General features: G+C 29.6%; 1 protein-coding gene across 1 annotated transcript in view; it reads right to left on the reverse strand.

The window, feature by feature from the left end:
• Nucleotides 1-11,510: 11,510 nt before the first annotated feature.
• The window catches only part of LOC106692685 (arylsulfatase B), a 234,311-nt gene continuing 226,490 nt past the window's right edge, over nucleotides 11,511-19,331 (reverse strand). Inside the window, exon 10 of the mRNA XM_067049636.1 lies at nucleotides 11,511-14,442. Coding sequence (XP_066905737.1) covers nucleotides 14,155-14,442 — 288 coding nt within the window. The 3' untranslated portion in view covers nucleotides 11,511-14,154. The remainder of the gene's footprint in view (nucleotides 14,443-19,331) is intronic.

Consider the following 19,331-nt stretch of genomic DNA (forward strand, 5'->3'; position numbering starts at 1 on the left):
TTTTCTCTATGACCCCATAAAGAGATGATTTATTTCCTTTATTCATGTTGCATGCCATGAAAGGCATACTACATATATTATATGTTTACAATACAAAAGATTTGAGTTTATATAATTTGTTGTTTATAACATTTAAAAAATGTTGTTGTTTATTTGTTTATAACATTTAAAAAAACAAACACTGTTTATAACATTTAAAAAAAAACAAAAACAAACATTGTTTATAACATTTAAAAAAACAAACACATAATTAATTAGTAATAAAAACGAAGAAGGAAAAATCAAAATAAAAAAATCAACAACACAACAAGAGGTTTTAGGTTGGCCTTCTATAATTAGTCAGCTGGTCAAAGTCAATTTGTTTAATGAATTTTAGCAAGTCTGTCAATGCTTCGTTTCAATATTACATCTTGTATTAGCTGAACTCTTTGTCGGTCATATAATTTACATTCATAAAGTATATGTCTGAAATTGTGCACTTGCCCATCTTCGTCACACTAGTCAGTCGTCATAAATCGTTTCAAGTAATATTTTGTGTTGCCATGTTCTGTAAGGAATTGTGTCAATGTGTATTCTGTGCTGTGTAGATTTTTGTGATTACGTAATGTTATTCGTGGAATGTATTTGTGAAGACTAGGGGATTTATTCGGAACATTTAACATTGTGTTCCAGCTAGCAACGAGCTCATTGGTGATGATATTTCTGATATGAGAGATGGAAGCCTTGCTGTAAATATATAATTATATGATCACTGATTTTTAAGGAACAATACATATATCTCAAAATTAACATAAAAAAACCTTTAAATTATCGGTGCTGTTGAGGGTGACACAGCATCCTCTATACGTCCAAGACAAAAATAAATTAATTAAGCAAATTGCAATAAATAAAAAAAATAAAATTCAGAAACAAAATCAAAAGAACGGTTTAGTGGCTGCCAGTAATAATGTTGCCACTCTTTCATCATATATCATGGTTTTACGGCCCTGAAGAAGGTCTTCAAAGCAGGCCAAAACATAAGCTATATAAAACAATAAATTAAAATTTTTATTTTATTATTAGTAGACTTTTAATTTTTATCATTAATTGAGGTTAATTACCTTAGACAGTCTCATTTTTATCTTTTATTTATTTATGCATGTTGTAGTTTTCGGTGTCCTGCACCACATTCATTTGTAGTTAACAATGTAAAGAAAGTTACTATTACGCCGTACAACAAAATTAAAATACAATATAGTGATAATTATTTGAATAAATTATACTTTTATCATGCAAATTATTCGTGAGAAGGCATACTTTCGAATTTTGTTCTTAATAGTCTAGAGCGTATGCAATATAAGACGTAAGAATACGTTTAATATCTCTAAAATATAATTGTAATTATCTGGAAGTTTGATTCATCATATATATTTTTTTTTTTATCTGAATTTCTATAAGTTCCAGCTTACTCATGGTGGAAGGACTTCAACAATGCATACTACATAGACTGTGCACGTATACAGCGCGATCCAGACCATAAACTAAAATTTAAAAAAAAAAAAAAAAGCAAAGGTATAATTTTTTATGAAAATAGAAATTCACATGACAAAAATTTTTTTTTTTAATAATTTATTTATTGTTATTTACAACTGTATACATATATACACATCAAATAAATTTCCTGTAAGTTATATTATGACATGATACAAACATGTGGAGAATCTACCCATTGATAGAACTCCAAAAACATTTCTAAAGGAGAAGATCTCGAGGCCATCTTCTTTTCAGACGCCTAGGAGGTTTATTAGGTAGTGAAGGAGAAGCCAGGTTAGAAACGAGTTGGTTTGGGTGGTTGAGAAGTTTATTATGGAAGGATCGGTATCTAGTTCTGGCCAAATCGGCAACATAGGGGACATTCAGGTCCTGGTGGATGATTTGGTTTGTGACAAACTAAGGAGCATTAAGGATTTTAAGAAGGATTTTGGACTGTAAGGATTGGATTCGAGAGGAATCATATGGTTTAGTGGAGCCCCATAGCTCAATTCCGTATATACAGATAGGCATGTAGATCAGTCTTTTGTAATGGATTGGAAATTTAGACCGTTTGTCTAGTAAATGTTGTAATAGTCGGAATCAACGAGAAGTTTTCTGTCTTTTCAGTCTTGTATGAGGATTCCATGTCAGTCGTTTGTCCAGATTTAGTCCTAAGTAACGGATCTGTTCAATAGGAATAAGTGGGGTATTATCAAAAGATACTGTGGGGCAAGACGAAGGTTTACGACGAAGGGTAAATGTGATTTGGTAGGCTTTATTGGAATTTATTTTAATCCTCCAGTTTTGGCACCATTCTAACAAAAATATAAATAATAAAAAAAAACAGAATACTAAGTAATTTAATTTTGTCGTATTGTGTAATAGTAACTTGTTTTAAATTGTACATATGCATATGGTGCTAGACACCATAGATTACTAAAGACAGAAATCAATAGAAATAAAATATATCAGGCTATATAAGGTTATTAACCGGAATTTATGATTAATATTTATTAAGTTAATGCAACTCTTTCTTCTAAACTTTAAGCGCAGTCGACAATCACTGCACATTGTTTATAAAATGCTGATTGTGAGAGTTAAATGTTGTTCAAAAACTCACTCTTCATTCATACTGTACTAATTTTAAATTCCTTGATGTATTTAGATTCATTAGGCGAGCGATAAAAGCTCCTTGAAAGGAGGGGATCCGTGAAGGGACGAGATAAACGGATCATCCCTGTTTGCCTTCACTAACGAGGCTAGGAGGCCCGCTCGGGAAAAATCTTTACCCCCTCACTTTACCTGTTAATTAGCTAGAATGAGACCGGTCCTCATTAGTGGTGAGACTATTCTATTTTCTTCCTATTGTTCTCTCATAGGGACATGTATTCAAATCCAAACCAAATTGTATCCAAACGGTATTTTCTTGAATTATTGGATAAATTCTGACTTGTTTTATATAAAAATAGGTATATTTCCCTTTTCAGCTCATAAAGGGTCTCAGGATTTGATTGGTTTAGTATTGGGTGAGTATGAACTGTTTGTTCTACATATTGGAACGAGAGGGTCTGGACAAGGCCATACTTAACCGCCCGGTTTTTCCCCAATTCAGTTGAGGGATTAGGTTCCATAAAGGTCTTCCGAACCCAGAGTTGATCCACTGCACTACATAATTATTTTCCGTAGCTAAACTTGAATTCAGTCCCGATAGTTAGAAATTAAGTTTCTTACTCATTAAGCTATCATCACATCATCCTTCAAACAACTTTCTTTTTTTTTAAAAAAACCCTCCGGTGCGTTGGCAACGAACCTGATAAAAACTCAGAAACGACGTGCCAGCACACGAATTTAGGGAATAAGTTTTTTATTTTTTTAGGTTTAGTATAAATTTCAATACTAATGTGTACCCCAGCACATTATAAAGAACGCCCATTACAACAAAAATACAAGTCAAAAACTCCTTAAAATGTAGGCCACTACAGAAGAAGGAAACAGTACAGAACCAGAATATATATTCATGCTAAAAACCATAAATGAAATTCTGAAATAGGGATTATGAAAAAAAACTTACTATTAGCTTATTAAAAAAAACATAAACCACCTAAACAATACGAAAAACAACATTAAAAATTTCATAAACAAAATATTATTTATAAAATATATTGTAATAAATTAAGATAAAATATATATTAATAAAATATCGAAAATTACGTATACATTAATTAAAATATATTTTCAATACTAAAATGAACTCTACAGTATTATCTTATCGGAGTTTCAAGCTTTAACATAAATTTGATTTGAAAAAAAAATATTGTACTAGATACAAAGAAAAAAAAAATGAAAGTATTAACATAATAAAGAATATTAAAATTTATTTTGTATTTTATAGGGCAAATGACGTTAAAAATAGGTTATTATAATCTGTATTGTCATTGTATATAATTGTGCATTTCGCATGTCATTCAGTTGGCCATCTACTTCTCATTTGCATAAATAATACAAATTAGGTCACATCAAGTAATTATCTGGTGTTAAATATAGTTTATTTAGAAGATTATATGATTAATATCAAAACAAGAATAAAACTTGTACTCATTTACTTTTTTTCTTTAATTCAATTAATCCTACTGTCCCGAAAATGGAACGTTGATTAAATTACCTTTATATATTATTGTAATTGGTATTTTTTTTAAATGAGGGATTATTTAAATTTTCACTCTTTGATAGTAATCAATTATTAGAGATTACTGTCAATGTTTCATCTAGTATTCTTCATATGGTTTACTGTTCCATTTTGAAAATGACAATTTTCAATATAAAAAGTAAAAAATAAATAAATTAATAAATTTCTAATAATATAAAAATATAATTCTAGTTTTCTTTGTATATCACATTTTGTTGACTATTTACATATAATGTACATTCATAAAATAATTTTTTTTTTATTTATGAAAAAATTCATTGAGCACCATTGATAAAAATTCATTGGGACCATGATAAAGGAAGGGTACATGTACAAATACTATGCTTTATTTTATTTTTAGAACGTACACCGTTTATTGAGTAATCTCATATTGAATAGTCTGATGAGGCGTACAGGGATGAATTGTGTATTGAAATGGCATATAGTACTCTAATTTTGAACAAAAAAGTGATGTTAAAAACGATGCAAATGACAATCATATATCTGACAATTAAGTGTTAAGAAATTGTTTAAGAAACAATTGGAAAGGGACAACGTTCAATATTTATCAATTAATGATGATAAATTTAAAAAGGAACATTAGAGCTCTCATAAGCTAGTGACACTAATTCATCGACATCATTAGTCAAATATAAAAATAATAAAAATAAGTCAATTGTATAATCAGCATGAAAGTAATAATGAATCATATAAAATAAGCTTCAGCCAATAAGCTATTAAATTCTTTTTAATAGCTTGTTTTATTATTAATAAATTAACTCCTTCTCTAAACCTTCTCTTTCCCACTTCCTTAATTTTGAGGCATAACACACTAGCAGTGATTTTGAAAAAAATACCTTATTATGCATGGTAATAAAGTATTGTACCAATTCCCATTAAAAAATCAAAACAACGTTTATACAGTTGGTTTTAAATGGGTTAGTTAGAATTTTTTCTAGGAACAATGGATAACGCTAATCGATTTCTGAGGCCTAAAATCCCTTGTTCTAAAAGTTATGCAGAACCTTTCCTCTGAAATTTGCATTTTTATTAAGTTTTTTACTTTCAATTTTCTAGATCGGGCTACTTCCTTAACGAGGGTGTAAGCCAGTTTTAGAATAAAATATTTTCTGGTTCAGACAATCGAACCCAGAGTCGGAAATACAGTTTGCAGTATGAAAAGGGCAAAAAGATAAGTATTTACACGAATGTTATTCGATTATGCCAGTTTGGTTTTTCCTTTTGTATATGTGGCTTTAAATTAAGGTAAAAAATGTTATTTTCAACAGTTGCTACTTCTAGTAAACTGCCAGGAGAACGCAATTCTTCGAAGGAGTTCAGAATAGCAAGTGTAAATATGTGCACAGGACACAAGTGGGGTCAAGAGTACTTAAATGTTTTTCCGGACAGCAATTTCACCTGGAACGTGGGGGTGAAAACCGTTCGATAACAATTCCTTCGGAAAATAGTGCTTGCAGGAAGAACCTAATATTTTTGAAGAAATTACGTAGAAAGGTTTCTCTTTCAGATCATCTATTTAGCGCGAAACGTAATGTTAAGAATAGGTCAGTAAAATTGGGCTGTTTGAATTACTATTGGTAATAAAATTATGACGATCTGGTTAAAAAAAAGTACAAGAGAACAATTCTTCTACACAAGTGGTTTTTAACGAGTGGTTCGCAGGAGGTGAATGAGGATTTAACATATTGTTAAAACTAATTTATTAACTATGTTTCGAAACCAGAAGAAAGATTTAATGAGTAAATATGCAATAAAAGTGACTAAAAATGTACTTTTAATCAACCTAATATTTAAATAGATCACAAGTGAGTTAATTGGATTATGAGTGTGCATGGGCCGCCGCACATAGTCCAATTAACAGTTGGTACACTTCGAAACCACTGCTCTACACTATAAAAGAAAATTTTCAAATTGTTATTATTATTATTGTCAATTTATATTAATATTATTGTTAATGTAACTAATTCATTCAAGATACTCATTACAATCTCTGGGTTGCAATGCATACAATATTTATAAATTAATGTAACATTATTGCCTTTAGTTGAATGTAAAGATTAATCGGTTCTCGACTAACGAGACTGACAAATAGTTTGAAAATAGCCAATATTGCATTAATAATGAGGGTGGAAATGTTCAAATAATATAATTTATTAAAATTAAAGTTTCCATTATTAACAGTTTTCATTATTCAAATAGTCGGCTATTTTCGGTCAGTGTAGCTTCTTCACTATATTTTTTTCCTGACCCATATTTTATTTTTTAGTAATTGAATTTTCGAGAAGTTATCCTTTGTATTGGTTAAGATAATAGACTTTTCTTCAAGGCTATTGATTTACTGCTTAATTAATTTTTTTTTATATGACATCCGCCTTTTTTTCGCAAAATTAAGCGAAAGTAGTAGATGAAATTTGCCTAAATTGATTCATTATATTCTTTACCCCAACTTTTCTTTTTTTGTGAGCAAAGTGGTAGAATAAGAGATGTGTCAAGGAAAACATATTTGCGCATGTACAAACGAATGTTGTAGATGGTATTTGATCTATTATATAATTACCAATATAATTATCTAATTACTAACCTTTCTTAAAATTTGGTGACTCGTTCTTTAAAAATATGGGTGTGTCGCTGCGTACGCGAAAGTGATACATGGATCTAATAACGAGATTAATATGAGTCTATCTTTAAGAATCAACATCATAAAAAAACTTTATAATAATAAATAATTTATTGAAACAGAAAATCCTTTGTTAAAAATAGATTAACATATGTTATCACTAAGGTAGACAATAAGTTAGAAAAATGTAGCAATTTTTTTATGATTGATTTAATTAATTCATTAATCAGAAATTGATTTTTTTTTTATAAAATTGAAATTAGGTCTTAATTTTGCTTCCTCAATACCAAAGGTAGGTTTCATCCTACAGCAAATTTACTTGTTTTATACATTTGTAAATAACAAAAAAAAATTAGAAAAAAAAATTTGGGAATATTGTAAAAATGGTATATTATTAATGTCATCAGTAGAAACTTCTAATTACACTTCAAAAATACAATTTATTTTAAAAAAAAGATCTTTCTGTATGGTGACATACACAGATAAATGAGACAAAATGCATTTGCTAAGTTACTTTTAGTGGATGGCATCTGGATGATAATCAAGAAATTTAAACTTTTGGGATAATTATTATTATTGAACTGACTAGAAATACCTACGATACTCCGTATCGTATTGTTGTTAAAATAACATTTTTTAAAAATTTTATTATCTACTTAAATCTCAAAACAATTGATTAAAATAAAGATCATGAAGTCATCATAAATTAATAAAATGAATGAGAAATTAGATCACTTTATTACTTCTATGATTTCCTATAACTGAGTTTGATTCACCAAATGACCATATCTGCATTTTTTTTTCTTAACTCCACGTAATTTATTTATTATATTACAATTTGAATTAGCAGTATATGTATGTGTGCTTATTAGTGGATACTATTGAATCCTTATTTTCATCACATTCTGTTTCATCTTGTTTTATTCCTATTGTTATATTAATTCACTAATTGTAAATTTTCAGCTTTAGTAATCATTTCATAATCCTTTCAGTTATTTTTATTATTATTATTTTTTACTTAATTTAATTTATCTTTTTTAATAATAATTATTATTATATTTTTTACTTTATTTTTATTTTAGTAGTTGTTAATTAAATTACTAATTGTATCACTTGAGATCAATTCATAGTGTGCTTATTTAGCTTAAAAAATGTGTAGCCACCGATAACGCTCTAATAGTCTAAACTGTAATATTACATTTCACATGTGTTTGTCATTTTTATGTGTTATTGGATGTAATCTTTTAAATGACTAAAATAAAATAAAGAAAAAATTCACACAATATGAGACATGTACATGATACTTAACTTTTAATTTTTTTTTTTTAAATATTATTTTTTTTATTCCCACCAATTCACGATTTAATATCAATATTTTTTCATAAATAAGAAAAAAAAATTAACTGCCTCATATATTGTAAAATTAATCATCATTTTAATATTTGCTTCTTCAATAATTTCGAAATTATTTAATTATTTAGCAACTAGTTGGATAATGTTTAGGTAGAAGATATCGAGGGAACCGGTAGGGGTAGGGGTAGGAGCGAACTGGCGATCAGAAGAAAGAGCAGGTTCAGTCAAGTTTTAATTGGATGAAGCTCCCAAAACGTCCGATCCTCACCGATATCTGAAAGCTCCTTATTTACGATTCTAATCTATTGAAAGACTCAGTTCTTTGCCTGCTTTTGTCTTGAGAGAAAATTGGTGATCTAGTCTCCCTTTTAGTTTTAAAAGGAGTTGAAAATGGGATGAATGCCAAAATATTTTAGGAACAATTAAAAGATTGTCACGTCTATTAATCACCAAAATCATGACTAAGGACTCGACGTTAGAAAATTTGTTTTTACTCATCTTGTAGACAAAGTTAGCTACTAAAGGACTTCAAAAGTATTGCAAATTAGATGAAATTTCAGTTTTTTGCTATAAATTTTATTAGTTAATATCTAGAGAATGAATATTTATTGGTTTATTTAGATATTCGATTAATTGGTAAACAATAGTGTAGTTTAATTTTTTTTTCTCAACTTCCTTTTCTTATTATTATCAGAAGCAAAATAATGCATAAGTAAAATATAAATATGTATACAATAGTGATACATTTTAAGGTAGGTGGAATTCGCCGTATCAGGTAAGGGGCTCCATTGTGGCACTTAATTAATTAAATAAATAATCTGGGCGTATTGTTTAATTTAATATTTTGTTTATCACAACAAATCCAAACCATACCGTGTTGTTTAGTATATTAGATTCAAGTTATATTTTTAAAAGATCTATTTTTTTTTTTTTTTTAGTTTTGCTAAAGAAAGACCAAAGACTATGATTTTGTGGTGGCAAGATTATTATTATTAGATCAACGTCTTCAGCGGCACTAGTCGACGTTTATTATTTTCAACATTTTTATTTCACTAGTTTATTTCTTTTAAATCTATTTTTATTTATAACTCATTTAATGTTTCGTTATTTTACATATGCTTTAGTAACAAACCCATTTGAAACCTCTCGCCATATGATCAATTAATGATAATTATCAATGACAAACTAGGTGTTTTTTTTCGTTGTAAAAACAAAACTGAATATTTCTGTTAATAATAATAATGAATTTATTGTTATATATGTCAAGTGTAAATATTGTTGTATTACAAATAAAGAGCGTATCTAAAGAGTCATCTTTATCATTACAACAGGAACCCGCAGTAAAATTTAAATACTATTGGTACAAGTATGAACCTTCTATATATTACAGTTCTTACTGAAGATAAGTCACTATAAAAACATGTATAAGTAATTTTTTTAAAAAAAAATTAATGATGACATGACATAGCATGTAAGCATTGTAACGATGGCAGTGATTGATGACTATGTATTAATTATGTATAATCCCGGCACTGTCACAAATTACCGCAAATCTAATTAATAAACCGTAAGATCGTAAACCTGTTATATCTGAGTAATATCAAAACTTTTCGCGGATCCTCGTGAGGACATCTTCAATGGGTTACTTCATTTTCACGTTGTTTTGATATTTCTTGTTACTTTCTGAACCTTTTCACCATTTTTCCGCTGCGGCATAAGCTTTGTGTAAGGTGCAGGGTAAAGGATGTAAATAAAATAGAATTAATTAACAATTAGTGAATGTAAGAGGTTATTCATTGGTTTATTTAAATATTGGATTAATTGGCAATTAAAAGTGTACATAGATGGTTTATTTAATATTTGGTTATTACAATAGATAAGGTTATGTTTCAGAAGGTAAACCACCTTTTAATGGCGTGGTAAATGATTAAATTTTCATCAATGTCTAATTTATTCATTTTTTTAGTACTGCTGAGGAAAGACATAAGACTATAATTTGAAAGCTATTAGTGCAATTATAAACCTATATTATTAGTTCCCACTGATGATGGGTCACAATAAAATACTTGTATAAGTAATTTGTTGTGGTTTACTGCGATTGATTACATTTATAATGCATTAATTATGTAATTAATTTATAACGCATTGATAATTTATAATCAAAGCGCTTTCATCAATCACCACTAAGCTATTAAATAAATCATAAGATTGTAAACCTGTTATGTGTGTTATATCAAATCTTTTCGCGTATGCTCATAAAGACTATATTTTCAAATGAGTATCTTCAACTTTCTTTTGTTTTCTACGCCGTTTCGTCATTTTTCCAAAGCAGCATGTGCTTTTTTCTAACCATTTTTTTTTTTATAAATCTGGTTGATGAGCGTGGCCCTGGACAAATACCCTCCATCTGTAAAACCGTTGTTAAAAAAAAGAAATAGTTCTTCATAAAGCACTGAACCTCTGACACTTCATTGGCTGTAAATTTTGATTTTTTTTTTTCAAATAATTTAGTTTTGCGTTGCATAGTTATATTTTCCTGAAGAATGTATTGCTTGTTTTGTTTGCTTTTATTTAGTGGCGCCAAACTTCATTGGTCATCCACGCCATTTATATTTTATTAACTTTGTTTATATTTGTTTAATTTTATTTATATTTTAATTTGATTATTTTTTTTTCCGTTCAATTTTATATTTTTGTTAGTAAATGTTTTGATTTTAAAAACTGAAACACTAATTCTATTGTTTTATCTTCGTCTCAGCTATTGAAGTGTCGTGTTAAATATGGGCTTATTGGAAAATATGGCTTACTTTCCAATAGTTGTTGCAATACTGGCAGTTCGGAGGCGTTTCTTTTGAAATAAGATAGGAGTGGGTGAGCCTCGTGTGACCTATTATCAGCCTGGTCAGTACAACCTCCTCTCTGCGGCCTTAGCGACTGGAGGTACCCCAGGGCTTTACATCTTTTTTAATAATTTTTATGTACTCCTTTCATACTAAAAAAATTGTCATTTATCTTTGACTTCCTTTTCAAGAGGTTTGCTTATTTCTGATGGAGTTAAAATTGCTTTACTACCACTCCTTATCTTAACTGCGTTAAAAATATTTTTCCTCAGAATTGTTTTTATTTTCGAAGCTTGACCCAGAGGTATAGATAACCATTCTATAGTGGTGATTTAAAAAAAAAATATATGTATAATTTTATTCCGAAAACATCTGTTCTCCTGTAAAGTTATTATAATGTTAATTAACTATTGTTATTTATAATGTTGATGTTAATGAATTATTAACTGGGTAAAGGATTCAAATAAAATAGAATACAGCAAAGAGGTAACGTTGGTTTATTATTCAGAATTAAGTACAATCGAGCAGGCAATCAAAATGATTATAATTAATGACCTACTTGAATTTGGCACTAAAAAAAGCTTTAGTAGTTTATCTTGGTATAAATTGTGGTAACTATGATATTTGTGGTGTCCGTAACTCGTACATCTTAGGCAACATTTAAAAGCTTAAAATTAAAGTATCATAAACCTCACTAAAATTTATCTGTAAGTACTACTGTATTTAGAGCTAGTAATACGAACTAATCAATGCATACAAGAGGTCACACTAGGAATAGAAAAAATAAAATGAAAAAAACAACAATAAATAGTAAAGCTTATTTTTTCTAGTTTAGCTTTATGTTCAATGTTAGATTGAAACGAGGCATTTTTTAATAGTGCTGGTAGAAAATAGTTTCAACGTGCTAGGCGAACAAAGTTTAGCTAGAAAAACATTTTTCTATTCCCACTGCTTACAAAATTTCTGCATCCAGAGTACAGCAATACCTAAATAGTCTGCTACAGTAAATACCTTTGATGTGAAAATTTTAATATAATAGAGGGTCAAATGAATTGAGCTGATAGAAAAAAAAATGATAAATTTAAATTTCTATTTTATAAAAACTAATGAAATTCGGGCGTTCCTTATTTACTTATGTTACAAAGAATAAATAGCTATCCCAGAACATAAAAGACTGAATTAACTATCGCTGAGTCTTACCACTATTTAATATTATAGTAATACATTTTTATTTTATTAAGGAACTTAACTTTAAAATTATTTTTGATTATATTACCGCAGGTGACATCTTGCCTATAAATTACGTTAGTAATATATACTAGTTGAAATATAATACCATTATTATAAAGCAAAGGTTAATAATACATAGTAGGTATCACATTATATGTTGCAATCGACAGTAAACTGGGAATTATATATATCAGAAATACGTTTTAAAACCCCATGAATTGTCAGTTTAAATTGTTTCTTTTAATATTTATTTAATTTTTCAAGAATAATCGTGATGTTTATATGTACAGGAAACCTATATACAAATATATTATATATAAATAAACTTAATATTACTTCTTAAATAAAAACACTGCACTCAAAACTGGATCAAAATAAATTAAAATAAAGTGAATATCATAAAAATTAGTAAAAAATACGAAGTTTACGTATATCCTGAGAAGGGTACCTGAATCAGTTAATTCATATGATCTGATAAATGTTGAGGTGATATTCATGAACAGGAGCAACAAGAATAATTCTAAAATGTGAGTTGGCATAAGATTCTTGATTCTAATGTTAGAATCTTAAATTGTTTTCTGGCTCACAAGTACAACCGCAAGAAACATTTCTATTTCTTTTTGAAAGAGTGATTTTGCGTACAGATAGTCGCTTTCGAAAAAAATATGGATTAGTTTAACCTTCCGATGGGCCAGCTTTTATTGGATACCGTTGTCTCTTTCTATTTTCATAATTTTTTCCAACAGTTTTATTGTTGATAATGCGACAAATCATATTAATGTGGAACCGATGATAGGATTGAACAGGACAATAATTTTATTAATAAAACAAATACTGATGAAGGTGAGCGTGGTTGATATCGTAAAGTGAGTGCACAGCTATCGTAACATTGTTTTCTGAATTTTACAAATTTTAATTTTGCGTTAAGTTTCTCATCAACTTTTCATATGTGCACATACGAAAATATTCTTATTAAATACTTATCGATTTTTTGTAGCTATTTCGATTTGATAAGAACAAGACATTTTTTCCATTAAATATCTGGTTTTTTATAACTCGTAGAATGTCACGAATATTATATTTATATGTTGATGTTTAACGAAACAGAAACATTTTTTATAAGTGGTATAGCTGACATACAGGCAAATATCCTTCAGCAAATAGGAGACACGCCTATCGGAAGATTACAAAAACAAAAAAAAATACGTAAAATAATTATATTAAAAGAGATCTTAATACTGTTCTCAAGCAAAAGACCTGCCCAATCACAATGTATAATTATAGAAAAATTAGGAAAATCAAGAAAAATCAAAGCGATATTTACAGCGCGTGAAAGTAAGTCTTATAGTCCACTAATCATTAAACTAACCTAAGAAAGACCCTAAGATTAAAATTCCTGCATACACTTTCCGTCCTCAAACCGTCTAAAGGAACAATTGTCAAAGTTAATGACAGAAAATATTCTTTTAGAGAAATAAAGCACTATAGAGACATATTTCTAATTAAACAGTTTTAGTTCTTAATACCGGTTACAAATAGTTTTTGTTTTAATTTACTGACCAACTGATTAACCAACGAGTACTAAATTAGTAATTTTTAACATTTTAGTACATTGATTTCAGCGTTTCTGAAGTCAGATTACTCTCTCTTTTTTGTTGATTTCTGAGGCATAAGAAAGTTCCTTTAACGAAGAAGTTTAAGAAAAGATCCATACACCTATACCTCTGATGGAATCTTCCATCGAGAGTATGTAACAAACAATTACCATTGAAGGTAAGAGTACTAAAGCCAGTTACTATATCCCAGTCCCAGCAGCCCTAAAGAATTACACCTGGTGAAGAGAGTGGCCTAATAGAGGGCGAGTGCCGGGAGGACGGAATGTGACCAAGGAAGAACTAGACTCTCCAACTGGACCAAGTGTTGTTGAAGTTGATGGGGTTGGCAGCCGGGAGGTCGAGTGGCTGGTTGCTCTGAGCCAGCAAGCCCAGCCGGTAAACCTTTAGTGTGTTGTACATCTTCTGGACGATGTCGGTGTTGTTGGGAGCCAGGTCGAGCCGCTCGCAAGGGTCTCGGTCCAAGTTGAAGAGGCACGGGTGAGACCTGCAATCCGGCACCAGGTCGTTCACTTGCCGCACGTTGCCGCAACCCACAGTTGCCTGGCCTCGAAGGTACTTCATCGACAACTGCAACATTACATAGTATTAACAGTAATTGATAAAATGTTTGAAATCCATTTTTGGATAAAAAACAACAATTTTTTTTTAATATATGTTTACTTCATATATGTAGATAGCATATAAAAAGTGGTTACATAGTTAGTAAATGTTAGACTACTAACTTGCGGGATTGAGTTCGAGCCCCATTTAGAAATGAAACAGAGCACATATATCTTATCAGTAACAGTAAGACTGTACCAATTACTGAACAAAAAGTATGTGAACATCTTGACTGGGCACCGCAAGCTTAATGGATTTAAGGTTAGTTTAAAAAAAAAAGAATTAAAAAATAAACCTAATGAATTAATGAGTTTACTCCAAGTAAATATTACTGAATCCACTATCACGCACTAATAATTCTTAATCATTCAGGTCAAAAAGAAACCCTCTTACAATCCATCGAAATATATTCGTAATGAATTAAAACGAATATGAATATGTTTTCTTTTGGATCTATGTAAGAAATATGAATGATATATGTATTGGATATGATGAAGTTTTAGAGAACTTATTGGGAAACAGGGTAGCTCAGTGAGTAAAATGCTGTGTTACTTTCTCTGGGGTCCGGGTTGGAATACGGTTATAGCATATAATTATTTATTCTGTTCTGTTCATTAGTTGTGAGTCAACCCAGCGGGTCTGGGGGTCCTAAGGCACACTTAGCCTCTCTAAAGTGGGTATTCTTAAGTGTGATCATGAATAAAATCACCTCTTTGATCAAAAACAGTACTTCTTTGCAAAGTACTGGACCACAAGGCTCTTTGTGGGTTCTAGCGGTTGTTAAAATGGATTTATTCTACGGGAAACTGGAGTAGCTACTGAAGGGAGACGCTGATAATCAAAATACATAATTGAATAATATAAATGTTACAAAGCCTTAGAACGTTAACATGCTTGATCGGGAATCACATTTCCATGTATCAGTACTCTTTGTGGGTTCTAGCGGTTGTTACAAAGGATTTATTATACGGGAAACTGGAGTAGCTGCTTAAGGGAGACGCTGATAGGAATAGAAGTGTTGATTTTAGTGCTGAAAGTACATTTTTACGTCATCAATAACGATCATTAACATATAGAAAAATATATTTTAATTTTATCAACAAGAATAAATTACATAGATGTTTGGGCCAAAAAAGTTCAATTTATAATAAATTTATATATAAGAAGATGGTCAGGGTTGCGGTCAAAATTGAAACAAAAATATATCAATTTTTACGGTGAACTATATATACATATATAATAAATTTAGTTTATAGTCAACAAAAACATTTAAGAGGACATCATAAGTTATCTGAAATAGAGAGAACGTGTTCAAACATGAACATTTAAAACTTGGCATTGTAGCATATAGTTTGATATTTTCATTATACTGCATCAACAATCGACCAATATCGAAATATTTTGTTAAGAAGAATAATGTCATATGAAGAATAATGTGCTTTTCGTAAGAAACTAATGCAGTTCTTATATGTGCAATATTTTTTCCAATAAAAAAGGCTAACAAAATAAATATTAACATAAGAATATAGTCAAAATAAATAATTGAATAATAGAAAGCCTTAGAACGTTAACATACTTGATCGGGGATCACATTTTCATGTATCGGTAAACAAAAGAGGCATGAAGTTGAAAATGTCAGAGAAGCTTTGAGAGAACAAAGTGAAACGACAGAGGTCTATAGAACTGTCACAAATCGGAGAGAGAAACATTTGAACCATATAACAAGGAGTGTGCAGCCGCCCGTCTACCAGCTCAAACCGGATAGTCTGTCTTCAGGAAAATGGACACCGGAATACTATCTTGACATTTCAAAATTTTATTTTCTTCCTTCACTAACAATGTGATTTTATATTAACAAAAACTAATTATTAAAAGTGGCTGATACAGGAAAGCTATTTTGACAATTAAATTTAAAGAGAAGAATCTGTCAGCTTATGATAATTCGTTAATTATATAAATAAATATACCTATTTTAATATATTTTTTACATTGTTTACTTTAAAATTATTTTCGTTATTATGTGACGTACTTAACTGCCATTCCATTTTTCCACTTTTCATTTCATTTTATTCTTTTCCCTTTTCATTTCTTAATTTTTACTTTCTTTAATATTTCTTATCTTATTTTATCACTTATCTATCTGTTACTATGACCGTTTTCATTTATTGTTTATAACCTTTAATTTTTCTTATTAAATTTTATGTTTCATTGTATACCCCTGTTATTTTCCTCTATGTTTTTTCTTTGTAACTATGTCAAGTGTTTGTATCTTTTTTAGACCTGACGAAGCCCCGCAACGTGAGGCGAAACGTTGGCTTAAATAAAAATAGTACACCCATTTACTATTTGAGTTTTATTTTACCGCACCCGGACCATATTCCATTCATTGATACACGCGGTTAATCAACAGTCTTCCAGTATTTAAATATTTAATTTATGCTCTTCTATTATATCTTGAGTTAATTACATCAATTATCGATAACATAAATTTTTAATGTATGAAATATTCCATATTAAAAAAATCGTCTTGAATTTTTCACTAGGTAGAAAAATCAAAATTAAATTAATACATTAGAGGGCTACCAATGGGTAGTTTCTCTACGTGTCTGTACCACTCCATTTTGATCTAACATCAAATTTACTTAATGTGTTTTTATAAAAATACAGTTGTTAATTGCAATAAATAATTACAAAAAGAAAATATATTTTACTCAATTCAAAGAATAACACTGAGAACTAAATTGTTATTACTGTACAATATACACATTATAATGGGATTAGAAGGGAAGTATGTTAGTCTAAAATATAACAAACTTTTTTTTTTTTTTTAAGTGGCCTATCCTTATGCTTTCGCTTAAGAAATGACATGTGGATTATTTATTTGATTAAAAACCTATTCTAGCGAGGATAGGGAGGGGGTGAGTGCACCATGAAATAAATTTCAAAAGAGTGGATTCGAACCGCTGCTGTTGTAGATACGAGATTGCTGACTTGCTGCGCAACAATTCCAGAACTTGTCCACTGTTTTAGCCACTTTATTAAGTACTTACCAGCCCTGTAATTAAAAACGAGTGGATATCTCAATATTTTAAAATTTCACACTTTTCCAAGTCAACACTTATACACCATCTGTGCAAAATATGAAGAAAATCTGAAAGCGTAAGGTTCAAAAGCGTGTTAAATTGAACTGGAATGACCTTTACACAATAATCTTTTTTTATTTTTATCACATTAAACGATTAATGATAAGGAACTAAAAAAATGTCGCTATATTTTTATAGCACCGGTGAGCTCGTAATTGTAAATATTATCAAGGGTATGGATTTTTTTAACTTTTGGTCTTGGAAGAAATTTGTAAATTGTGTTGGATTCCAAAGAAAAGAAAATAGACCTGAGATACTCAGGTGAGTAAAATTTACACGGTGGCATAGCTTATATGAAGATTTAAAACTAATAAAAAAAATATTTTAAAAAAATAAATATTGACTAAGTCTTATCGAACTTAAATATTTCATGAATCGACGATGCGCTTACTTCTCAATGGAATCAAGGACATGACCAGATCTTGCATAATCATAGAAAGTAATAAATGCAACGAACTATATATGGGCTGAACTTAATGAAGATATAGCTAGCGTTTGCTATGACCAGTGCAATATATCAAACTATTGCATGCATAGATTAGTTTAATGATTTGTAAGTTACAAATCGCATATTTAAGACCATATAAGTAGAACTGAAAATCATTATATCCGGTGGAATATAGGTCTAAATCCTATTCTCAGAATCTAAACTACATAAAAAAACATTTGAAATTTCCAAGTGCTGTTGGGTTCGTTTAAATATTTCTTACAGAGCAGTTTAAGTAATACAAGTATGCTAATGCATAAATTAGAAATCGATTGGTATGAACCGTAGGGAAATAATTGATGAAATATTAAACTTAAACATAATTGATGTATTCTAAATTAATGGTCATTTATAGAAGGTAACTAACTATATGTATGAGCTGACTAGTTGCTAGCCTTAACATATCCATCATAATTAAAAAAAAAAACCATGGTGCATGCATTTCACAATATTTATTTACCACCTCACATAAGTCCCAAAGTTTCAGTTTCGCAGATTGGTGGGCTCCTGTTAATGTTATCGCTATTTTTGTGACTGGGATGGCGAATATTAAATTTAAAAAAAAAAATTTCTGTTGCTATCAAAATTGTATTCTAGGGCTTCTCAAAATGGGAAAAACGAATATAAATTTTATTCCTACCAAAAGTAAAACATTTGAACAAAATACAACGAACCTGTAAATCGAAAATGTTACGGTATCCTCCCTCGGTTTTTCCTGTAGAAATCGAATTAGTCTAATTTTTACTTTTTTCTCTTTTAGTTATTCATAAAATTCGTATATATTCTGATTTTCTCATTGTTGATGATTGATAACAATGAGAACTATTTATTGTCTTCAAATAAACAAAATAAAATGAACATTAGAGTAAGATTTCATAAACATTCGTTATATAACCCTGTCAGACTATTTTAATAAGGATAATTTAAATCTAGCTGATATCAAAGATCATTTAATTTTACATTAACATATCGAGATTAATCAATTTAATCAAGAGTTGTTTTCGACAAAATCGAAAAAAAATGTCAAAAAATATTTTAGTGGTACTTGCGGTCCATTGATTTTATGGGAAAAGTTGCTATCACATCCGAGGCACATAAACACCTGTAAAATAAAATTTCAGTCTTGTGCGACTTTTAATTTTTGAGATAGGAGGCTCTCTCTCTCTCTCTCTCTCTCTCTCTCTCTCTCTCTCTCTCTCTCTCTCTCTCTCTCTCTCTCTCTCTCT

The sequence above is a fragment of the Halyomorpha halys genome, unplaced genomic scaffold (assembly GCF_000696795.3).
Source record: "Halyomorpha halys isolate HHAL.00 unplaced genomic scaffold, Hhal_1.1 Scaffold67.1, whole genome shotgun sequence".
In the NCBI taxonomy this organism is placed as follows: Eukaryota; Metazoa; Arthropoda; class Insecta; order Hemiptera; family Pentatomidae; genus Halyomorpha; species Halyomorpha halys.